General features: G+C 53.6%; 1 protein-coding gene across 1 annotated transcript in view; it reads right to left on the bottom strand.

Moving 5' to 3' along the window:
* Positions 1-25,289, bottom strand: part of KCNG2 (potassium voltage-gated channel modifier subfamily G member 2) — a 55,820-nt gene that overhangs the window by 22,493 nt on the left and 8,038 nt on the right. Inside the window, exons 3-4 of the mRNA XM_034642221.1 lie at positions 19,124-19,198; positions 14,141-14,346 (exon numbers count right to left, since the gene is read on the bottom strand). Coding sequence (XP_034498112.1) covers positions 14,141-14,346; positions 19,124-19,198 — 281 coding nt within the window. The remainder of the gene's footprint in view (positions 1-14,140; positions 14,347-19,123; positions 19,199-25,289) is intronic.

Below are 25,289 nucleotides of genomic sequence, written 5' to 3'. Positions count from 1 at the left end.
CGGGAATGGCTGGAATCAAAAAGACAGACAATCACTGGGTGGGGGGAACGTGGAGATACCGGAGCCCGTGGTACCCTGATGGTTGCAGCCACTGCAGAAAACTGTCTGGCGGGTCCTCGAAAAATTAAACACAAGCATATGACCAAGCAATTCCTCTCCTAAGTAGATAACCCAAAACAATCCAAAGCAGGCACTCCAACAGGTCTATGCAAGCTGGTGTTCCCAGCAGCATTATTCACAACAGCCAATGGTGGGAGCGTCCACCAACAGATGAATGGATTAAAAAAAACGTGCTATAATTGTACAATCTTATGCTTTTTTCTTGAAGTTAAGAGAAGAAACAAAAAAAATGCTTATAGAGTATTTTAAATTAAACCACAGATTTTTACCAAAAAGACAAGAAAAGAGAAGAAAATGTGGTATGTACATGCAATGGGATACTTTTAGCCACGAAAAGAAGTGAAGTGTTGACCCGCGCAAGAACGTGGATGGACCTTGAAGACATTCTGCTCAATGAAGGAAGCCAGACATAAAAAGGACTGATGTCGTGTGGAACAGGCAAATTTCTGGACACAGAAAGTAGCTATGATTAACTGGGGGGTGGTGGGGGGAAGGGGAGTTTCTGCTTAATGGCTACAGTTTCTGTTCAGGCTGATGGGAACATGCTGGAGATGATGTTGACGGCACGGTGACGGTACTTGCGGCTGCTCCGTTGTCACATCCAAAGCAGCTGGAAAGGCAGAGTCTATGTTTTAGATGGTGGACAGCTGCCAGCTGAGCCCATCTATGAAGCGGGGCTCATACACACGCCACAGACTGGTCACCAGTGTGACTCAGAACTCATGAGTCATGACTGGCGTGGTGCTCAAGCTGGCAGGGCCTGACACAGCCCAATGAGAGTAGACAGTGTGCCCGGACAGCGCCCGGTGTGGACAGGCACTGTGTCTGTGACAGCGATGAGGACATGCGGGTGGGGGGCTGCACAGAGGAGCCCAGGCCCTGGAGTCACAGCCCTCCCTCTCGCCTCCCAGCTCTGTGACCTGAGCCCCAGCCGCACCTGTATGGCCACCTGGAGCGTGGCAAAGGTTAGTGCCGCCATGTGCCGGGGCACAGGGCAGCTGCCCTGTGGGAGCAGGATGGAAGATACGCTGCCTCACTCTGCCGTTGACCTGCCATTGACCTGCCGTGTCCTGGGCCATTCCTGGCTGTGGGCTTGCCCAGCGTCCTGCGGCAGGCTGCTTCTAAGGCCTGCGTGCTGTGGGCATGTGGTCTTGGCGAGACCTTCCTGGGGAGTATCTGTTCCAGTTACGTTTTCTTCTCCAGGAACTCTGGCCTGTGGCGTCTCAGGGACCCTGGGGATAAGGAGCCCGGCAGAAGGAGTCACAACTGCTGCCCTTGACTCACTGGACGGTGTGTGGGGGGGTGCAGCTGGACCTGACGTGGAGGGGGAGCTCCATCCGTGGTTGCAAAGCCTGGTGGCAGAAGCGACAGGAGGGAAGCTGGGCAGCAGAGGTGTGTGGGGAGGGGCCACGGACCCTGCAAGGCCCAGGCCACTCTAAATGGAAAACAAGTCCACTTACGATTGCATGAGAAAGAATGAGATGCTTAGGAATACAGCTGACCAGGAGGTGCGTTTTCTTACCTACAAAGGCTGCTGGAAGAAATGAAAGAAGACGCAGCTACTAGGAGGGTATACGCCACGTTCACGGACTGGAAGACTGACTGTACGAAGAGGTCTACACCCCCCAGAATGACCTAGCCTCAATGCAACCCTATCCAAGTCCCAACAACATGTGTTTGCAGAAATAGAAAACTCCATCCTCAGGTTCATATGAGATCTCTGAACAGCCACAACGATCTTGAAAAAGAACGAAGTTGGAGGTCTCACACTTGATGCTTTCAAAACTACTACAAAATGGAGTGTGGTCCTGGCATCGAGACAGACTGACAGACCAAAGGAATAGAGCAGAGAGCCCAGAGAGAAAGTGCACCAGACAAGGGCGCCAAGACTATTCGGTGGCTAAAGGACAGTCTTCTCAACAAATGGACCTGGGAAACCGGACAGAAGAAAGGAGTTAGACCCCCCTCTTACCCAGATAAAAAATTAACTCAACATCAATCAAAAACCTGGATATAAGCACCAAAGCCATAAAACTCCTAGGAGAGAACACAGGGGAGAATCTCCATGACACTGGATTTGGTAATGAGTTCTCAGATAGGACACCAAAAGCACAAGTAACAGAAGAAAAAATAGGTTAATTAGACTTCATAAATAATTTTATGCACCAAAAACCAGTTATCAACAGAGTGAAAAAACCCACAGATCCAATTAAAGGAGAAAATATTTTCAAACCATATATCTGCTAAAGGGTTAATACCCAGAATACTCCATATATCCAGAGAACTCAGCAGCAACAAAACAATTTTAAAATGGGCAAAGCATTTGAATAGACGTTTCTCCAGGAGCTACACTGAGAGCCAGCAAACTGCCACAGCACTCATCACTAGAGAAATGAAAATCAAAACCAAAGATAGCACTTCACACGCATTAGGATGGCTGTTAAATAAAACAAACAAACCCCCAGAAAGTCCCGCAGGTGTTCACAAGGACGTGGAGGAACTGGAAGCTTGGGGCCCCGGGGATATAAAATGGTGCGGGCTCTGCAGACACAGCATGGAAGTTCCTCAAAACATTACAAACGGGGGCGCCTGGGTGGCTCAGTCGTTAAGCATCTGCTTTTGGCCCCGGGGTCCTGGGATCGAGCCCCACATCAGGCTCCTCCGCTGGGAGCCTGCTTCTTCCTCTCCCACTCCCCCTGCTTGTGTTCCCTCTGTCGCTGGCTGTCTCTCTCTCTGTCAAATAAATAAATAAAATCTTTTTAAAAAAATTACAAACAGGACTGCCATATGATCCGGTAATCCCATTCTGGGTATAGACCCCAAAGAACTCAGATATTTGGACACCCACGTTCAGAGCAGCGTTATTCACAACAGCCAGAAGGGGGAAGCAGCCACGAGCCCGTCAGTGGGTGAATCCATGAGCCAAGTGTGGTCTCTCCATCCGATGGAATATTCTTCAGCCTTAACAAGGAAAGAGACTCTGGCCCCTGCGCAGATGGACGGACCCCAAGAGCTGTGCTGGGTACAGTAAGCCGCACGAGAAGCCAAATCCTGTAGGACTCCACGTGGGTGAAGTGCTCAGAGCCGCCATCGTCGGGACAGAAGGAGATGGTGGGGCCGGGGTCTGGGGGAGGCGGGGGCATGTACGTGTTTGATGAAAGGGCACTAGGGCTCCGGCTGGGGAGGGTGAAGACGTCTGGAGAGGGGTGGTGGGGGCTGCGTGAGGTGTTACCGCCCCCGAGCTGCACACTTAGAAACGGCCGAGCAGTCAAGTCTACGTACTGTGTATTTTACTGCAATTAAACCCCCCAGAGCCAGGGGCTGCTTATGGTCTTATCACTGACGCATCCTCCGGATTACAGGGGTCACAAAAAAAGCACTGTTTGCACGTCCGGCACACCACACCCAGACTCCTCCGGGAGTTCTGGCCTCCGCCGCTCATCACTTCCCTCTTGGCTACCGTTCGCACACGCAGCCCTTCCCGATTCTCGCCTGCAGTGCTCTCCGTCTCAGGAGACCCGCTCACAATTTCCAGAACAGACTACACACGGCTCACACTCCCACCGGTACTGCGCACGGAGAGTTCTGGAAATACCCCTTCTTTCATCTGTGGAGACACAAGCGGCAACTGTCTGTGCCTCGCTCGAAGCCGGGGGCCCTCTCCACCAAGTTCCGGTCCTCGCCCGTCGTCTCCGGTATCCGAGGGGCGTGAGGCCACCGACCGAGAGGCCGCAGTGCGGCTGTGCTGCCGTGCTGCCGCTCCCCAGAGGGGCCGGAAGCCTCCGGAGACCCGAGGCCTTAGGGTCCGTCCTTGTGGGCTAGTTCGGGCCTCGCTGTCTGCAGAGGCTGTCGGCTCTGAGTTCCCGAGCCTCCCGCGCACTTGTGTGCGTCTTGCCGAGATGCCCTCCCTTCTTGTCCCAGCTCAGCCCGCAGGGGGTCCTGCTCCCACTCAGCGGAGCCGTGCTCAGAGGGCTAGACACCTGCCCAGCAGTCTGGGTTTTCCCATGCTGGGGACACTCCACGGATGAACATGTGAACAACGATGTCCCCATGGTCCCTGCAACCTAGATAAGTCATCAGTGATGAGGTCACAACCAACCATACTCTTTTCTAACTACTCAGGATTCTCTCAGTTCTCTTCAGTTCAGGTGGTTCCTCCTAACGCCGTGATGGTGTTTGGTGTGAAAAGCCAGGGAGACTGGCTGCCAGGTCACAAGGAGGAAGAGGGCTCGCCCTGGCCCCTCCAGCTTCTCCGGGGCTCTGGACCGTAGGAGCATTTTGGAGCTGCAGAAGGGCAGCTGCATCCCCTCGGAGAGGGGACGGTATACGTGCACCTCTACCCTCCTCTTCAAATCCAATCCAATCCTCACAGGTGGCTTTCAAGGTGACATATTTGTCAAGAACTTTTACTAAACCTTCATATGAAATATTTGCATATATGTTCTAAAGATTAAACTTATTTTGAAATATCTGTGGGTTCATATGCAGTTGAAGAAAGAGTATAAGGAGATTTGTGTGTCCTTTTCCTGGTTCCTCCAGTGTCACAACCACCAGGACGCTGACACTGACAGCCCAGAGGGAGGACATCCGTCACCACCAGGGTCCCTTGTGCCACCCAGGCCCCTCCCTCTCCCAGCCTCCTAACCCCTGGCAACAGCTAATCTGTTCCCAATCTCTTGTAACATTGTCATTTCAAGAATATTATATAAATTTGAATCATTAGAATGATTATCTAGAGATTGGCTTATTTGACTCAGCATAATGCCCTGAAGATTCGTCCAAACTGTCTTGGTAATCACACTTCACTCCTTCTCAGTGCTGAGCCGTGTTTTGTGGTGATACCATAAACCGTTGTGTACAGGTTTCTGTGTGCATGTAAGTCGTCATGACTGGGATAAACGCCCAGGAGAGCAACTGCTGGGTCATACGCTAGCTCCATGACTGATTTTATAAGAGACTGCCAACCCATATTCTAGAGTGGTCACACCATTTTCCAATCCCACCAGCAATGCATGAGACATCATCTCTCTACATCTGCATCAGTATTGGTGTATATGTATTTTTTATTTTAGTTGCTTTGATAAGTGTGTCATGATCTCTCTTTATGGCTTAGGTGCATTTCCCTAATGGCTAATGATGTTGGACATCTTTTTATCCATCCTCTGTATATCCTCTTCAGTGAAATATCTTTTCACATATTTTGCTCATTTAATTGTATATTTTATTCATGTTTTTTTGGGGGAGGATTGCCATTGAGTTTTGAGAATTCTTTACATAGCATAGATTTTGGCCCTTTATTGGATGTGTGGTTTGCACATGTTTTCTCTCAGTTCAGCTTTTCCTTTCATGCTCTTAAACTGTCCTTTGAAGAGCAGGTTTTAATTCTGATGAGGTCAAATTTATCAAGCTAAGTTTTATGGATCATGCCTTTGGTGTTAAGTCTAAGAACTGTTTGATCCAAAGGGTTTTCTCCAATTTTTTTTCTTAAAGTCTTATAGCTGTACATTTTACACTTAAAACGGGATCCATTTTTAACTTAATTTTTACGTAAGGTGTGAGGTTAAGGATGAGGTTCTTTTCTTCCCATCTGCGGACAACCACTTGCTCAGCCATCATTTGTTGTAAAGTCTCTGCTTCCTCCACTGAACTGGTTTTGCAACTTTGTTAAAAATCAGTTGGACATACTGCTGTGGGTCTGTATTCTGTTCCACTGTTCTTTGCACTTGTCTGTCCTGCCAGCATCACAGGGTCCTGGCTCCTGGATCTATATAACAAACATTCATAGTGAGACCTCACACTTTATTCTGGTTTTTCAAGATTGTCTTAGATATGTTAGAGCTCGTGCCTTTCCATATGAATTTCAGAATAAGCTGTATCTACAAAAATTCTTGTGGGGACTTTGATAGAAATTTTATTAAATCCACAGATCAATCTGAAGAGAAAAAACAACTAAAATAGAGTCTTCCAATCCATGAAGATGGTATGTCTTTCCATTTGTTTAAGAGGTTTGGGATTTTCTACATAGATCATCATGCTATCTGCAAACAGGATATAGTTCTTCCTTTCTGACCTATACCCCTTTTGTGTCCTTTTCTTGTTTTACCTAACTTCCAGAATAACAATGATGAGGGTGGACAGTTTTGTCTTGTTCCTGATCTTGGGGGGAACATTCAGCCTTTCACCTACACGTGTTATTAGCTTTAGGTTTTTTGTAGATGCTCTTTACCTAGTTGAATATCTATTTCTAGCTTTCTGAGAGTTTTCATTATAGATGGGTGTGGGATCTTATCAAATGCTTTTTTCTGCATCAATTGATGTGATATTATGTCTCTTTTGTGGATATGGTAGATTATACTGATTGATTTTTGACTGTTGAGCCAGCCTTGCACACCTGCAGTAAATCTCACCTGGTCCAGCAACGTTATACATCACTAGATTCAATCTGCTAATATTTTGTTTAGGATTTTGTGTCTAAGTTCATGAAAAATACTGATCTGTATTCCTTTTTGTGCTTTCTAGTGTGGTCTCCAGGTAATGCTAACCTCATAAAGTGAGTTAGGAGTTCCCTCCTTTTTGTTGAATGTTTGGTAGAATTAACTCTTTGAGTGTTTGGTAGAATTTTCCAGTGAAATTGCCTAGGCCTGGAAATGTCTTTTCTTAGGAGTTTTAAAATAATTAATACAATTTTGTAAGTTATATTGATTTGTTTCAGCCCAGGAACAGGACAGCCATGCAAGGCTGACTGAGTGCATATCATGGGACCAGGCTGGCCCAAATGCAGGTGACTGCCTGGGGCATGGACTCTGGCCATGAGCTCAGGGCCCCACCAGCCCTGCAGGCTGGGTCCCCACAGGGGCAGAGGAGAAGTCTGAAACCCAGAGCAGTGAAGGAGACAGGGAGGAAGGCTTTTGTGAAATCCCATGACCTCGGTGGGCCAGGGCAGTTAGTGTCATTGGGTGAAGCTCCTGTGTTTTCTAGAAGAGATGAACAGCCCCTGTTCTAGGGTAGAATGCCGTGGAGCACTGTCTGAAGAAGATGACTCAGTGGCCGTGAGCGTCCTCCCCGCTGTGAGTGAGGGTTAGGACAGAATGCCCGGGCATCTGTGTGGAGCTGGAGGCAGACGGCCCCAGGCTCTCAAGTGCAGACTCAGGATCCGATTTGGGGCATCACAACCAGGACCAGCTTTTCTGGCTGTGATGCGAGGAAGGCCAGCCACATGAGGGGCTGTGGGCCCAATACCCAAAGTATTGCCAGGACACAGAGGATGGAGAACAGTCAGGAGGGAAGGGGGCCGTCTGGACCTGGGACAAGCTGGGAAAAGGGATTTTGAGTCAGGAAATATGTCCTGGTCATTTGCTTAGGAGATGCATGGCCTTGAGCCCATCACTCAGTATGTCTCTTATCTGTGAAATGCAGTGACTACAACTGCTGCAGGATCTTTGTGAAAGTTGTGTGTGGTGTGTGCAAAGAGGTTGTACAGCTCAGAAACCCCGTAATGTGTCCCTGGAGAGGGAGCCCTGTGCTCATTCAGGTGACAACGCCTGTTGGCCTATGGAGAGGCTGGGAAAGTTCTGGAAGTGTCTCACGGGATGTGAGGAAAGACATGTGGCCTGTTCAAAGCCCCCCACGCGTACAGTCCTTACAAAATGCACCCCTCAGAGGCCCTCCCTGAGGAAGAATAGAGAATAAGGGCCCACAGCTCTGTGTTCGCAGGCTTAGAGCCGCAGTGGAGAGGAAGGCCAGCCGAGGCACGTGGGTCCGAGCTGCTCTCCTTATGTTCCCCGGCTTTAAAATAGAAGCTGGGACAGTCTCCCCAAAGCCCTTTCCAGGTGGCCCCAGGTCTGGGGCTAATTCTGATATTACACTTAAAAACAGATGAGGAATTGCAGCCCTGGGGGCAGCCTGAAGCCCTACACGGAGCATCGAGCCATGGGGAGGGACAAAAGAAAAGAAAATGATGCAAAACCCCCATTTATTATTAATTTCGAATTCTGGCCCCGAAGCAGCACACGCCCGGAGAGCTGTGAGTCTTCAACTGACAAGAGAGAAAGAAGATGATTTTCTCCGTCAAGGAGGCTCACAAGCCCTTATTTCTGGTTGTAGCCTGAAAGGGGGCCACCGCATGGTCTCCGGGGAGGTGCCGGCCCCAGAAAGTAGAGCGAGAGGTCACTTTGCAGGTGGCTGGAAACTGTAAGGAGCGATCGGAGAACCCATGTCCTGAAGTCTCCTCCTAGCACCGCCAACTTCCTAGAGGTAACAGACGTCCCTGATTCTGAAGGCTTTCTCCTCCAGGCCTGACTGGGGCCAGATGGCATATTTGAAGGATCCCTGAATAATTCGCATTGCCCAGGGCTGTGGGCAAGGAGAGAGGGGCTGGCTGAACGCATTTCAGGAGACACCTCTGAGATCCTGCAAAGCGCAACGGGCCCCAAGCCCACTGATGAGGTGGGTAAAGCCTGCTGGCCACACCGCCTCAGGGCAGAGCCAGCGCATGCAGGGTCCAGGAGAGGCCAACCAGTCCCTCTGAGCACAGATGAATGGCTTCTTCAGGGTGCCCTTCGTCTTGGGAGATGACTGAGCCCTCAGAGGCAGGTGTGTCCTGGGAGACAGGCCCCCACCACTCAACGGGGACGAGGCTCAAAGTCATCCTGGGAGGTGTTTTCAGGCCACTTACAACCCCCCGCCACACAGACATATGGAAGATGGATGTGAGCAAGCCACCAACACACAGACCGCCCAGCTTAGACCTTGCAGGTCAGGCCCTCCCTGGGGACTTCATCTGGGAGTCTCATCAGCCCTGAGTCAGCTCTGGGTTAGCATCTGCTCGTCAGGACATGCCTGGTGACTCTTCCTAAGTTCTCCCCTGCCCACCAGGCTTGTGTATGTACATGCATGCATACATGCGTGTGTATGTATGCAGATGTGTCTGTGTATATGTGTATGCATGTGTGTATGCATGTATTCATGCATGTATGTTTATATCTGTACGCATGTATGTGTATGCATGCATGTGTATCGTGTATTCATGCACGCACATGTATACATGTATGCATGCATGTGTGGGTATGTGTATGCACTCTGCAAGCCTGCCAATGTTGCAGGCTCCCTAGGAAAACAATACATCACGACTACCAGAGGAGAAGAGTGGACTCGTTTATCCTGAGCACGGCCCAACCAGCTCTTACACCTGCATCTTCTCCAGATGCTAGAATCCTTCTCTTTCTAATCTCTTGAGTATTGAAGAAGCCAGTATATATATTTACTATCCTTTCTCATCTAAAAGATGTCTTTTTTTTCTTCTGGTGGAAATAATCAAGGAAATTTGTTCATGGTCAGAAACTGTCCATTTCTTGAAGGAAATGTGAACCAGCCAAATGAACGTGAGCTGTTCTAAACGCTCCAGAAAAGTGGCCCGGAAGACAGGGGCGCTGTGTCCTCCGCACCCCACGGTCCAATCTCACAGATGCCAAGAGGACTGTTGCCCTGTGACTGACTAATCTACATAATGAGCATTAATTTTTAATGCATTTTATTTCACCAAAGCATTTCACTCTATTGCATTAATTGCTATGATGTTAACTAAAATATACAGATATAAAACTTGTGCACTTTATTTTCCCGTTAACCTACACATGAAGACATCTCCTCCATACCCCAAAAACACAAAAGAAAGGAAACAGGAAGGGAACCCTCTCCTGGCTTTTACCAGACATGGGTTTGCATGTCTGCTCTGAGGGATGGTCAGAAACCCACTGGGCCGTACATGTGACTCTTCCCAGGGGGACAGCCAGGCACCCCTGAGGGCAAACCTGAGCTGAGGGAGGAAGACTCCGGCGTGGGGAGCCTGCTAGGCACCCCTCAGTGAGGGTAGGGGCCCAAGTGCAGCCAGGCCTGACCTCAGCACCCTGGCCTCGCCTGCCCACCTGGGCTTCCTAACTAAGAGTGCTTGGAAATTTCTAGGCCTAACTAAACTCACTCAGACAGACTTGGGTGCCTCAAGACATATGCAGTCTGGATGGGGGCTGCCCATTACTGTGAACCCCCAGTAAGAAACACCTTTTATACTGTGGTCCAGAACACACAAAACCACACCTGTGAGATAGGGAATTCGGATACATTCTCTCCTCTGTCTTGCTACAAAGATGCCAGTTCCAACCCAAACCAGCATTTCCAACCTTCGAAAGTAGAATTACTCAGAATTAGCGTTCAGTATCTGAATCCCTGGGCCCCGCCTCACCCATCAAACCGAACCCGAGGGGGTGTGGCCCAGAAGCAGGCTCCACCGAGGCACTGATTTCTCCGCCCTCGAGGGCCAAGGGCGCGTGTGGGGACAGCCAGCCAGGGCACACCAGCTGGGGGCAGACCCTTTGTGTACTCCCATCCCCAAGTCCCGCTGGGGCCTAGCAGGTGCGCGGCCATCGTACAGCCTCTCCCACTGGTTCTAATCCTGTGCAGAAAGAAACCCGCGTCTTCAAGACAGAACCGAGTGAAAGCTGCTGCGACGTTCAGGTCAGCCTGATGGCCTGATGCTGGGCCCCGGGATGCTCGCCTTCCATTTCACGTGCCCAACACTACTCAGGTCTAAGATTTACACGTCATTGTTCGAATATCTGAGAAGGTTAAAAATACCCAGGAATTTCATTAAATTCTGGGAACTGCCACCCCGGGCTCTGCTTGTCCAAGGGAGGCCGAGCCGAGGGTTGGCACAGGGCAGGTGTGGCCTGGAGCGCAGGTGCACCCTGTGGGCCAATGGGAGAGATCGCTAAGTCGAGAGATGCCATGATGTCCAGCTGCCCCATCCTGGGCAGGAGGAGGCGAAGGACGCTGAGCCCCGCCCCTCAGGAGCACCCCTGCGAGCTGGGGAGGGGCCATTTCTGCGAATTCTCTCTCATTGTCTTAGCTTCACTAATTGAAAAGAGCAACATAAAGGTTGCTCATACATTACACTTCAATTAATCTTTCCCTAAACATACAATCAAATTAAAATACTGGGTATTTTCATTTTGAGTGAATATATTACTTCCTTTTTCACGATACAAGTTTCTCCTCTGAAAATCAGAAAGCTGAGGCATGGCTCAGTCCAGCCTTCTCCTCTACTGTGGGAGAAATCAGAAAACACGGGCAGTCAAAGAATTTGCCGACATCTCCCAGCCCAAGAGGCCCAGGACATTTGCACTGGCCCTCACGGAAATGCGCCCCCTTAGTTCTTGGGGGTACTAGTAACAGGAAGCTTCTGGTAACCAGTTGGTAAGTCTGACTTCATCGGTCGCAAGAAGAGGCTGAAGCAGGCTGTTCACAGCTCCTCTGAGAAGTTCTGGCTCCGAGAGACGCCCGACAGCCTTCCTCTGGGAACCTGTTCCCACGTGACGTTGGGTTCTCTTGCTTCTCAAGGTGGTTTCTGACTCAAGGGCACTCCCACAAACAAACCTCTTGTTAAACGGAGCCCAGGGAAGCCTGCAGGTGCCCACGATGCCAAGCGAGGAGCTGGCCTCAGAGCCCAGGGAAAGAAAGTGCTGGATGCCTATTTCTTTACCCCCCACAGGAGCCCCGAGGGCCTCTCAAGCTCTGAAGTGCACATCAATGGCCTACTGGAGGCCTGGTGGGGTCTGGGAGCCGGGCTGCGCCCCTGTCCACTTCCAGGGCCACCCTCCATGAAGAGGGAGAGCCAGGCACCATGAGCTGGCCCCCACCTCACTGTGCTGCTGTGCCCCTTCCCTGCCAGCCTGGGCTCCCGAGGTTGCCCTTACTCAGGCCAACCGTGAGCCAGCCGTCAGGCAGTGGGGGCTCCAGCCCTCAAATATCCTGGTTCCTCCTGAAATCGTCTGTTAGCACACAGGTGCTCAGGGATTCCCAGACACACGTGGCCATGCTTCTCGGATCCCCTGTGCCCATCTCATCTGGCAGAGCCCACCTGCCTCGTCCTGCAGCGATCCTCTGGGGGCTGGCTGTCCTGCGGTGGCCTCCCGACCTCCTAGAGCGCGCACACATACACACACACACGCCCTGGTGCTGCCCCATCTGCTCCCCTTCACTCCCACCCCCACACAGCCACTCTTGCTGCAGAAGCTGAGCGCTCCCTCCCACTCCAAACACTCCTCGGCTAGTCCTGCCCTCCTGGCGCCTGAGTAAGAGGCGCTCCTTCCGGAAGAGCAGCCGGAACCGTGGGACAGGAGGAAGAGGCTGCTGAGCCCTTGGCTGCCAAGTCCTCCCAAGACACTCAGACCCCACCCGCTTCTGCGGGCAAACCCCAGCATCTTCTCATTTCCTACCAACCTATGTGTTCCATGCGACCTATTAATTGTGGCACATACACCTGTAATTACGATAACGCAGCTCCCAGCCATACACCAGGTACAAACTCTTAATTACCACTCCAACAATTCAACAACCAGCTCAGATTTTCGGAGCATCTGGCATGCGCAGGACTCCATGCCAGGCATAGAACAGAAAAACTGCACAGCCTCCAGCTTCTGTGCCAGCTAACGACGCGCTTCCCTCCTTTTCTTCCCAGCCTACAAAAACACCCAATTTTTTCTTGAATTATGGAAATCTCAAGGTATAAAAAAAACTTTTGCAAAGTGGAATATATACATTGTAAAAGTAAAGGGATCAGAACACAGTTTGGCACCAGCCTTGGAAAGAATCTCAAAGTTGTTTTCCTAACCTGTCTCCAATTAAAATACAAATATGTCTTTTCTTAGCCATAGCGTGTAATTCTTAGTATGTGTGTGGCTGGTACGCACCAGGGAACCACAGACAAGTGGATTTCATCCCCCAAATGTGCCCCAATGCACCCCTCCCCCAATTTACAGTTGAAGAGAACCCAGAGCAATCCCGTCCCCTTGACCAACTGGGAATTATTAACGAAGAAGCCTCCGGAGGGCAGCAGCGCGCGCACCACGGTCCACACAGCACGATCCTACAGACGGGGCGCGGACAGGACAGCCTCTCTTCCGCTTCAGCAGTCTGGGGTTTGGGGGACCCCTCCTGGATTTCATGGATCTCATGACCTCCTGCCCTGGGCTTTCATCCCCTGTGCACGGGATGACCTTGGACGGTTCACCTAACTAACGTCCTTTCCAGCAGCTGCCCCTCGGCAGGGCGGGCGCGGGAACGCTCTCCCGCTCGTGCTGGTCCGTGGAGTCAGCCATTCCGAGACGCACCAGCACAGAATCCATTTTACAGCCGCTACTCGGTGCCAACATTGGCCTTGAGCACACGCTTGAGGAACCATCGGTTTTTGCAGCCCAAGGAAGAGGGAGGAGAAAGGGAGGCCTGGGACAGGGAAAAGAAGCACTTTTTGGATTTCTAAAGACGGGAGCCCAAACCCAAGCTCTGGTCTGGGGTGTCAGCCCCGGTAACAAAGGCAGTAACGGTCCCTGACCGTGGCCCCACTCCGACGGCCAGAACCAGAAGCCGAACCCTCTGGAACAAGGCAGGCGGGAAGGGGCTCCACCGTCACCCCCAAACCGCCAGGGCACAAACACGCGCAGGCGCACGGAACTCCTCAGCGCTCCCCTCCCCCGCCCCTCGCCGGTCTGACCCCGGGCAGCTCCCTGCGCGCCCCCCTCCCCCGCTCCAGCCCCTGCTCTGCCCTCCGCGCGCGACTGTGCGAGGCCCCTCAGCCGGCTCGGGCTGCTCCTGAGTTTGCAGAATTCGCGGCTAAGTGAGCCGGGACCCCCTCGCCATTCAGGTCTGCGCCCCGGGTAGCGGGAGAAGGCAGGGCTGGGAGGAGGGCCGTGCTGTAAGGTGCGAGGGAGTGCGGAGCGCGCCTGTGGAAGGTGTATGCGTGTCAGGTGCGCGTGTGAGGCGCGCGAATGTGCGCGCGCAGGGGTGGGTATGAGGGGCGGCGAGAAGAGGCGAGGAAAGGGCCCCCACGAGCCAAGCGCTCGCCCACGTCCCGCCTCCGCCTAGCGGGAGCCGGGTGCGCCCACCTACCAAACGCGGGCGAGCGCAGGGGGAGCCCTGGTCACTCCCCGGGTGGCGAACGCCGCTCTGCCCCTCCCGCCCTTCCTCTCACCTGGGCTCCGGCAATTCCGACGCGGACAGACGGGTCGGAGGCAGGAACCGGGCTCCGGCTGCGGCTGCCCAGACCTCCATGGAAGCGCACCCAGCGGCCAGAGCCCGCGCGCGCCTCCCCCCGGGCGCCCGCCGACCTGCGGGGGAACTCAGATTTCGGCGGGGGTCTGGGGGCGGCGCCCCGCACAGCCCCGCCCCGGCTCCAGGCTGCCGGGAGGGCACAAGTGCCCCCCCCCCGCCATCTCCGTTGCCCCCACTCCACGGCGCAACCCGGTCGCGACTGTGCGTGCGGGACCAGCGCCGCGTCGGGACAGGCGCCTGCGCCCCCCTTGCCCTGCTCCGGCCTCCGCCCCTTCGGTGTAGACACCCCCCACCCCTTGCCCCGCTTTGGCTCGGAGAGACTCCAATGTAGACCTTTCCTCCCCGCCGCGCCCACTTGTCCCTGCTCCTGCCCGGACCCCCCCCCTTGTAGACCCTCCCCGCTCCCCGTCCCCACGATCCCCCGGTGTGGAGCTCCTGCCTCTTCTCCACCCCACTTCCTCCCGGCGACCCTCTGGTGCAGACCCCGGCTCCACCGCGCGCGCAACTTTACNTCACGCGCTCACACTCACTCCCAGACACGCGCGCGCTCACACACACACACACACACACATCACGGCGGCTCCAGAAGCAGAGACCCCCGCCCGCATCCCTCCTAACCACACCCCGAAGCAACCCTGTGGTAAAGGGGCAGAACCGGGGGCTGCCCCCTTGGGCTCGGCCCTGCGAGTCCGAGGGCAGGCACTGGAGTCTGGAGACTCTTGGCCCGTCACCGGGGGAGCCGCTGTCGGGAGCTCGCGTACCGGTGGCGTCCTGTGTCTTGGATCTTGGACGACCCGCGCAGCTCTGGTAAGGAGACGTTTGGTCGCTTGCGTTTGCAGGAAGGAAGTGTTCCTCCAGCGTGAGCCTGAACACGGAGACCTTGGAAGGAAGGTTTCTTCTCCATAGAAACACTCCCTGAATTTACCATCAGGAGAGGCCTGGCCCCCCGGGGGTGAAGGCCACCTCTGCCACGGAATGATGGCTCTGGGACAGCTCTGTTTGTTAGCGGAATCCCCTTTCTGGAGCACCCGCTGTCCCAAAGAATGATTATGGTAGCTGGCCAGGCCGAGGAGGCCACGGACTGCAACCCAGAAACCCCTCCCACCCTAAGAAGACACATTAAAACATAAATAAGCAAACAAGGTAAGTCTGGGGACGTTCTCAGCAGGTGCGGGCCGGAGCCCAGCTGCTGCCAGTTACTGCACAGGTGGGGGTGTGGGTGGAGATGGGATTTCTCAGATTCAACATTACCCCGTTGCTGCGGGTCCTCCCGGGAGGATATTTCCCCACCTGCTGCACCCTGGCTGCCTCTCCACGCCTTTGACCAGGTCCCTGGGCCCGGGGGGGGGGGGGGGGGGGGGGGGGACTGTGCAGAGTGGCCAAGCCCCTCCCCCACCCTGTGTATCCAGCCTCTTCTGCAGGGCATCTCATTTTGTCAACCCTGGCCTTTCAGTCAACAAAGATCTCTAGATCGAGTTGTTTTTTATTTGTCCCGATCCATAATTTTCAGTCATTTGTTTCTTTAAAACTTGATGTCTCAGAAAACTTAATTGTATCCTGTGACATATTAGCTTGTTCCTCACCTTGAGCTGGAGGAAAACTGTTTGTCCCAGGCATGGACAGAGGGGGACTGAGCAGGCGCCCTGGGGCACTCCACTGGGCTCGGCCTGGGCTTTGCTGCTGACCGGTGGTCCGTTCACCTGGGCCTGACCGTTGGGCCAGCGCAGTGTGCCTCCCTTCTAGACCAGTCCAGCCGCTCACATCTCCCGAATTGTTTGGGAGGTGTCGGAGGAGACTTTCTCGAAAGCCTTTCGGAAATCAGATAGAAGGACCCAGGCATCTACGTGGCGCGGGGCGGGCTGTGCGCGTACTTGTATCGAGCTGAGCTTGGTGTGTGTTTTCCCTGCGCGCCGGTCTGTAATTCCCCTCACACGCGTCCCATCCTCTTGTGTTATCCGTGTTCCCGCTTTGCAACCTCCCAGGGCTTCATCTGTGTTTCTGATTGTTGGTGGTGCTGAGGGGCTGCTGCTGGGGGTCCCGGACCCTCAGGCAGTCATCCAGCCTAGAGTCCCAGCGCGGCTAGCATTGTGTCGATGCAGTGCTGAGGGTCCGCAAGGGCAGGGAGCCAGGGCAGGGCTGCAGAAGACGGTACGCATCATTCCGGTAGCCTCTCTGGTGCTTTTTCTAAATAATGTTCAATTCACGTCCTGGTTGATGCATTTGCACTTTTGTGTAGCTTCTGTTTTGGAAAAGGAGCAAACATTTACAAAAAATATGTATATTTATTACATGCTCATTGTAGAAAATCAGAAAACTTTCTGGGAAAAATAGAAAGGGGAAAATAAACCCTCTGATTTTCCTATCTCCATCATCCAGAATTTATCACTGCTACCGTTGGGTACCTAATGTTTGTACCAAGCATTTTGCTCTCTTTGAATGTAAAAATATATTTTTGTTTGTTTATATTCAAAAACAGCACCATAACGTATGCTGGATTTTCACCCCTTAACAAGAAGTGAAACAACCTTTGCCAGCCTCCAACGTCATTTTTAAAAATTTTATTTTTTTAAGATTTTATTTTTTTATGTATTAGAGAGCACAAGCAGGTGGAGGGGCAGACGAGGGAGAGGGAGAAGCAGGCTCCCCACTGAGCAGGGAGTTCGACGCAGGGCTCTATCCCAGGACCTTGGGATCATGACGTGAGTCAAAGGCAGATGCTTCACGGATTGAGCCACCCAGGCGTTCCTCCGTCATTTTAAATGATGGCATAGAGTCCTGTCCTGGGGCCAGTACCGTACCTTCGCTGAAACTCTATTACTTGACATTTGTCCGTTGTCCAGTGTTCCGCTCTTATAGAACGCTCCGCCACAGACACCTTTGCAGGTGCATCTCGACCACAGTAACACTTGGGTGAGTGCTGATCGGTGTGCTCTTAGGCGAGTCCTGGTGGTGAATGTAATTGAAAACTCATTTCTCTGAAGGAGCAGAAAGTTTGTGCGTGCATTTGCTTATCTCTGTCTTCACGGACGGAAGCCCCCTGGGCAGGGCATGGCTGGTTTTTGCCTCCTTGGTCCTTGGCGCCCGAGTGTGTTTTGTGGACGGATATTGTGATGTGTGAGTGAGGAAGCAAGTGGGTGCTTCGCAGACACAGACGTCTAGTTACTTTCTTCACCAATATTTTCCAAGGTAGTCACTTTTTGTAGATATTTATAATTGTCATGAATTTTCATTTCTTGGCTGCTTTTCAAACCAAGAGATGAGACATTCCTTCCCCCCCCCTTTTTTTTTGCCACAGCTTTACTGAGAGAGCATTCAGAGACCGGACAATTCACCCATGTCGAGTGAGCAATTCGGTGGTTTTTAGGGCGTTCACAGGGGCGTACCGCCACTGCCACAGTCGGTTTAGGGTATTTTTCCTGCTTTGCCACCCCAGCCCCGGCTGTAGGGACTCCCTGCTCTCCCCACAGCCCTGGTCTGCCCGGCTCCCCTCGGCTGTCAGACACCTGCGTTCTTCTGCTCACCTGGCTGGCTCTCAGCTTTTTGTCCTTTGCTTTCATGACAGAGGGCATGGTTTTCTGACACCTGCCACCCTCCGTCTCCATGGCCGTCTCCGGGATGGGGGTTCCTCTCCCTGAGCCGCTGTCGCCTCTGCAGGGAGCCTTTCCCGGCCTCACTCAGCCGCGACTGGAAGACACTCTGTTGTCTGTATTTCTGTTCTCAGATTTTCCTTTCTCCTGAGAGCTGGCCGCGTCCCTGCGTCCAGACCCTCGAGGGCGCGGGCAGCTCTTCCCTACTGCTTCCTATCTGCTCTGTCATCCAGCTTTTGATGGATCAAGCGTCCCGCCTGCCTTTGAGCTTTCTCAGACTTTCTCCTTTATTCGTTACTTTTCATCCCAGGTTCCCGGGCTCCGCGTTTCTGTTACTCACCTTAATTTGAGCTCCACATGGGAACCCGTCTCCTGAAATGTGGATACATTTCCTTTGTGGTGTTCCCGACAGAGCAGAGCCTGTGCTGGGTTCCTCCTCCTACCTCGTGGCTCCGGAAGAGAACAGCGTTCCACGCAGGAAATGCGTGCGGCTGAAATGTGTGCAGATAACAGTTCTGTCAATTAGGTCAAATAAGGTGAGCTCTGTTGGAGGACACTCGGTGGGGGGCAAGCAATCGGTTCTGTCTCTGCTCGTGGACAAGGGAGGCGTCCAGGCATTGAGGCATTTGTGATCGGGTCCTTCCCTCTGCAGACCGGCAGGCAGCATGTGCGGTCACGGCTTTCTATCTGTAAACGTCCGGGATCCGTGCCCTCAGGGGCGGTTCACACAACACTCCTCAGAGCTGCTTTTATGATTGTGCAACGCTCCCGACCCAGTAAGCAACGCAGGATTTCTTTAGGACCGTCTCCCGTCGTTTACTCTCCATCCATCCTGGGATGCAGGAATCTCTTACTGCCCTGTTGATTCTGGGCTACCGACTTGACCTTCCATTTCCCTGGCCCTGCTTCTCAGAAGTATCTCACGTTTGATGTAATAACACTAAATTATTCGAACTGCTTACTGCTGTATAGTATCTGGAACAGGGTTTTGGATGATTGGGACTTGTTTTTTCCCTGAATTATTTGGCATGGCTGACATTCTGAAGAGAAACTGCTCTTGTCTGTAAGTGGAGCTGAGCCCTCGGCCATTCACTCGCCTCCAACCGGTTCAACAAGGGTTTGTTCACACATCAGTGAAATAGGCACGTGTGCCGGGCTCCACGGCCCCAGGTCGCATCAGACCCAGCACTGCCCTCGGGAGGGGGAAAGCGTGTCGAGGCATGCCCTGAGCTGCCCCACAGGTCGGACTGGGTGAACCCACGGTGGCCCGAGGGGAAGGGGCTCAATGGACGTGCACGGGACGGCTGCTGCCTCACCTTCGTCCTCCCCAAACACGAGCCACTCCGTGGGCTCACTCTCCCCATCTTCAGCCTCCACGGAAAACACGGGTCCTAGAGGCAGGCGGCAGAAGTGAGACAAAGGGAGACACAGAGAGAAAGCCACAGTCTTCTCCCCCCACACAACGAACCCAAGTAGAGCAAAGAGCCGTTCTCGGATTCGTACGAAATACGTAGCAGGCACTTCTTAGCTTGTGTCGGTTGTAGCGCCTTCCTCAAGAACAACTAACGAGGCACAGTAACCGCATGGAAAGACCAAGAATTTTCCTGGGAGTGAGGAGAACGGTGCAGGAGACGTGCAGAAGAGGCTTGGCAGAGTGGACATGGCAAGAGTGAGTGCGGAAAACCAGCACAGCGGTCCCCGTGGCCACGGCCTCCCCGAGTCCCTTGGAGGGAAGGGGTGCACGTGGCAGGGGTGTGTCTGCTCTGTCTCTTCATGCTGGGATTATTAGCTCTTCTGACTAAAAACAAAGCCCAAAAACCCACACCGCTTCAGCGTCTGGATGCTTTCCTATCTGCGAATGCTGTCGTCACCTCCCTGCTGGTGTCCCGAGAGCCGGCCCAGATTTCCGGACACCCTCTCGGCTCAGGTCAGAGGTCCGTCCTGGCCACGGAACCCACACGCCCACCGTTATCTGGCTGTGCCCATCTTCCTGTACTTGTCTGTTAGAAAGTATGCCCCGTCTCCTGCAGATAAATACCAAGACCATTGCTTCCAAGAATGTGTAGAATTCTTAGAATTCTAAGGTGGAATTGCCCTTTTGTTAGAAATTTTCCCCGGATTCATTTTCAGCCTCGCACGCTTGCTCACACTTCCCTTGCACAAACTCATCCTGACAGTATCTGGGGGCGGTTGTGGCTGGTCTGCCGGCCTTGGTTACCACACCAGCGACGTGGCTGCGGGGCCCCCACGGAGGCCCTGCGTGGGTGTCAGCTTCACGCTCTCCAGCCTGGCTTCCGGGGTTTGCTGACGAGGAACTCTGAGGCCTCAGGTGCCCCCGTGGCTCTGAGGACTCTTCAGCCAGTGGCCAGCCTGCCGGACTCTGCCGGGAGGAGTTAGCTCTCTGGAAGTTGGGCTCACTGTGGCCTCTTGCAGGCGGAGTCCCTTTCCTGGGATAGCAATACACTCAAGGAGCGTAGGTGGTCTCATGCTTCCTCTGGGACCAGAAGGCATCTGGTCCGGCCCCATTTGGAATATCAAGGACATGATGAGGCTCCCGGACAAAGCAGCAGCAGCAGAACGCCCCCCCGCACCATGTCCCAGGTGGAAGCCAGTGTGGTGACCGTAGGGACACCAGGAACGTCCCTCCCCAGGCCTCTGTGGACGGGGTGCTGTGTGAGTCAGGTTGGGCCTGGGTGTTAGCTGTCTTGGGTTCTGCAGCCAGAGAGCAACGCTCACGCGTCCTGGGGCCCCAGATGGCCCCCCACCAGGGGCGGGTCCGGGTAGTAAGCCTGTGAGGGCCACTGCCTGATTCACCCCTCACAGGTGCTTAAGGCTCATCTGTGCCTGCGCAGTGCCCGCAGTCCGTGGCATTTATCACTGTCTTGTTGGCGGGTTGCTGGAAATTCCGAGAGCGTTTTCCCGTACTTCTGCGCCTGGGACTGTAACCTCCGCTCCGATCTGGGTCCAGGGAGGGAGCAAATGTGCAGACAGGAAGCGCCTGTCCCTGGAAGCTGGCAGACACCACAGAGCAGGTGTGTCCCCACAGCTCACCCCCAGAGCACAGCTGTCCCTGCTACACTTGCTGGGACTCCCGGGCCCTTCCCGCCTGCCGCCTGCCGTGTTTTAACCTCGTATTATTTATGTGCGTGTGAGCGGTGTGTGTGAATGCGGCTGAGACGTGTGTTTGCGTGTGAGGCGTGTGTATCATGTGCACGTGTACATATGTACGTCTGTTTGCATGCGTGTGTGTCTCTGGTCCCCATCCTGCCCCTGTGTTGGGGGCCAGGTGCCAGGTGTCCCTCACAGAGCCTGGGACAGCATCTTGCATGTGGCAGGGGCTGGGTGATGCTTGTTATATTTGTTCAAAGAGCAAAGACGATGCTTCCTGCGGGAAAGCGTAGGTTTCCTCTGGCTCAGCGTCCGGCCACTTCTGTTCCCCATTCCCCACTCTTCTTGGCCTGGTGGCTCCAGAAACAAAGGAGGAAGCCTCTGGGAATTCGGAGACACTGTGCCCAGGGGATGGGGGAAGATGTCCCCCACTAGAAGAGGTGAGGAACTCTCCGGAAGGATTGCCCCAGGTAGAGCTCGTAAGGAGCAGAGGACCAGACTGGTGGATGATGGATGCCCCCTACTTCTGGGGCCTCTATGGACGATGGGCGGGGCCCCACTACTGAGGCCTGTGGACCACACCGTGCAGGAGGAAGCAGTCCTGTCGGCTTCGTTCATGGATGGGAAGAACCGCTGTTATGAGCCACTGTCCTTTACCGCGGTCATACCGGTTTTCTGCAGAAATAGAGTGATTTTACATTTTGGTAGCAACCGGTTGTATTTCCTGCATTTGAAACAACTGATTAGAAAACATTAAAACCAGGTGCAGGGGAGGGGAGATCCGTGCTGGCTGGAGGTGGTCAACTGAAACATGTTCTTCCATTTCGCAGTTGGCTGGTTGGAGGTCACTTTGGATCCAGTGGGAAATGTGTCGGTGGAAAATTAGGAATTCCTCTCTTCCCCACACTGCATCTTGAGGAGCTCTGAGGTCTTGGCTGGTGGAGTTTGGTCTCTGGCGGCAGTGACGGGGCTGGTGGGGGGGCAGATAGGATGGGATTGCTGCGAGGCCCAGGGACGGAGAACGGGCATCCCATGGGCTCGGGTGTCCATAAAGGGCTTCAGCAGGAACACCACAAGTGTGATGGGTGGCAGGCGATGAGAACGGTCTGCGTTCAGGGCTCCTTGCAGAGTGGGGTGGTTGGGGGCCCGGGTGTGCACACGGCCTGGGGTCTGTCTGCACAACTGGCGTGGTGAGCATGGCCCTCGGTGCACTCGAGTGGCAGAAGAGCGTTTCCCCGCGTGAGGCGGGTCGCTGAGCACCGGGGCGCGTCCGAATAACAGATGTCCTTTGATGGAGCCTCCGAGGCAGCAAGCGTCCTGTCTGTGAGTCTGTCAGGCGGTCGAGGCTCTTGGCACCCAGCCAAGGAGGCACCACCCCCTCTAATGCTTGGGGTGGGGTCGCTCCCATCGCTTTCCACTGAAAATCAGGGAGCTGTGTTATTTACCTCCCAGAGCAAATTCCTGCACGTTTCCCCGACTGTTCCTTCAGTGGCGGGTCCCAACCCTGCTGGTCTGATGGGCTGATGGCCACCAGGAGTGCAACGTGACTCCGGGGAGGGGAGGCGTCCAGCCCACTGCCCAGAGGCAGCGCCCCGCCGGCCTGCAGATGTTTCAATTCCCTTGTCTGTCCGATGAGAACATTCAAGGGCCGCTCCTTCCCACGGGACTGAAGTGTATCCACAGACACTTGGAAGTGCTGCTCGGGCTCACTTGCAGTGGAAGGGCACACGGGAACCCCTGAGGCCCCTCCTTGCAAGGCGCGCACCTTCTCAGGGCGCCCGCTGTCCTTGCAGGGAAGCCTCTGAGGGAAGCGGGTCGGAACGGACAAGTTTAGGTGCAAGAATGTTGACCGGCTGCATCAGAATGTTGCCGACCGGGGAACGACCCAGCTGCCCAGACGGGCGTCATGGGTGCTGGTAGAGGGACACGGCGCCGAGTACCACGTGGAGTCCTGATGTACCACGAACATTCCATAGCTTCGCACACTCGTGACACGATGGCAGTGTAGGGCGGGGGTAACAGTGTGCCTCCTGCTAAAATCTCGCAAACGTGGTGCAGACTGGGTCCCGCTTGCGCCCTTGCCTGTGGACGTGAACGCTTTTTACTTCTCCGTGTTCTCTGTAAAGATCTTGTGGGACGTTCACAACCGTAACGGGTGGGAAGTGACCAGAAATGAAGGGCCCCTCCCCCCTCAGCTTTGCTCTCAGTCGCAGAAGGGAGTCATGCTGCCTTCACGTCTGACCTGTAACACGTACTCACTTATCGAGGAAGGCTTTACGCTGGAGAGACTTAGCAGTGTTTTTCCAATAATTTGGTAAAATACCGAGAATGTGAAGTACGATTCCAGACCACGAACAGGGGAAAAGCCCTTAATTTGTTAGGCTGCTTCACGTTACAAAAGGAAGGAAAGAAAACCAGTTCTTCTGACATTTTCAGCTTCAAATCAGGGAAAGAGTTGTAGGCTTTCCAAAAATGCTCCGCGTCCCTCCAGCATGCTATTAAAAAGTGAGTGCCGTTGTATTTTATTTATACAGATGCCCCTTTACTGAGAACAGTCTGGCATCCATAGGCGTATAGCCAGGACTTTGGCTGGGCGTGAGAAATGTTCTCAGACTGGCTTAGCTTACAGAAGACTCAGCTCCGTAACCCCCTTGCTCAAGACCAGGAGCCCGGCCCCAGGCGGGCCTGAATTTAGGGTTCAGACGATGTCACGGGGTCCGTTTTTCTCCTCCCACACGTCCTGGCCCCACTGTCCGCTCTGGTCTGTTCTCAGCAGGGGCCGTCCACAGGCAGAGGCCCCAACGCTGGAGGCTTCATCTTGGAACCTCCGGTGCACAGACGTCCTGGCAACACTCCCAGGAAGGATCCGACGTCTCGTTTCTGTCCCAGAATAATATCGCTGTGTCCAGAGGCAGGAGCTCCCTGGCAGGTCAGGCTGGGTTGGTGGGGAACGGACAAACCAAGGACGGCCTGCACCGTGACCTCTCAGCCTTGGCTCCCTCGTGTCGGGGGTCATTTCAGGGGCTGTCCTGAGCCTCACGGGATGTTCAGCACCACCCAGCCCCCACCCAAAAGATGCCAGTGCCCCCCCATATGTAACGAAGACCCTCCAGACGTGGCCAGATGTCCTGGGGAGAGGGGTAGAGACACCCCACATGAGAATCATTGTTATCTGATGTCTGCACCCTGAATTCTTGTAGAATAAAGAAAATCGCTGTATTTTAGAGCTGAAATGAGGCTTTCCCACTTAGACTTAATCTCAGAGGTCACCTAGTGCTGCTGCGTTTATGAGTGAGGAATGTTTAATAACGTCTCAAATACAATTTGGAGGACTAGAGAGGCAAGCTCTGGTTTATTGTACTTGTTTTAGGCCTGACTATTCATTGCAATGAAAGAAAATGTGATCCTGGCTATGCACAGAGGAGAAAACTGTGACCCGGTGTGCAGCTGAGTCAGGAACGGCCCCTCCCCACCTACAAGGCAGCCCCCAGTCCTGGCCAATGACCCCCCATCGTCCCCCAAAGCCCCAAAATGGGACTTGCAGGAGCTAAAAATAGAGATGTTATGGGTAATGAATTCGGCCTGTCTTCTCCCTTCTCCAAGCTAAATAATTCCAGTTCCGTTAGCAATTTTTCATAAGCTGTAACTGCCAACACTTTACTCATCTGCGTGGCTGTGGACTGAATCATCCTGAGTCCTCCTTCTCGTGTGGGGTCCAGGGCTGAGCCAGCATTTAAAATTAGTATAGAATTCGCTGAGGCTCCTGTCAGAGAAGGAGCACATGTTAGACTAGATTCCAATCAAGGTGCCCCAGAGAAAGCTCATTCACCAAACACCGTAGACTGAGAATATGCAGAACTCGACATTGTCCTCTTGGTTCTGCTTTCCTGGGACGCCCCATATGGACATGCCAGTTACTGATGGCTACATCGCCTGCCTCAGAATGTAGTCAGCCAGCTTCCCTGGGACGTCCACACTCCACACTGAATCGGCTGGTTGGATCCACGATAGAAACACCTACTCTAGGCAGCCACACAGTGTTGTGGATTGAATTTCCTATTATTGTAAAATAATTTCTTTTCATCCATCCCAGAACTTTCCTTATTACTCTCTCCCTGCAAGGTATGGGCCAGGCACTTGTGATGCAAAAATTCCTGTCATGGAGGAGCCCCTGCTCTTACAGGGGAAACAGACCAATAGACAGGTATCAGGTGTGATGGGGCAGGCGGGCAGGTGTGATGGGGCAGGAGGGCAGGTGTGATGGGGCAGGAGGGCAGGTGTGATGGGGCAGGCGGGCAGGTGTGATGGGGCAGGCGGCAGGTGTGATGGGGCCGGCGGGCAGGTGTGATGGGGCCGGCGGGCAGGTGTGATGGG

This window comes from Ailuropoda melanoleuca, chromosome 14, assembly GCF_002007445.2.
Source record: "Ailuropoda melanoleuca isolate Jingjing chromosome 14, ASM200744v2, whole genome shotgun sequence".
Classification (NCBI taxonomy): domain Eukaryota; kingdom Metazoa; phylum Chordata; class Mammalia; order Carnivora; family Ursidae; genus Ailuropoda; species Ailuropoda melanoleuca.
This window is presented reverse-complemented; position numbering and strand designations above follow the sequence as displayed.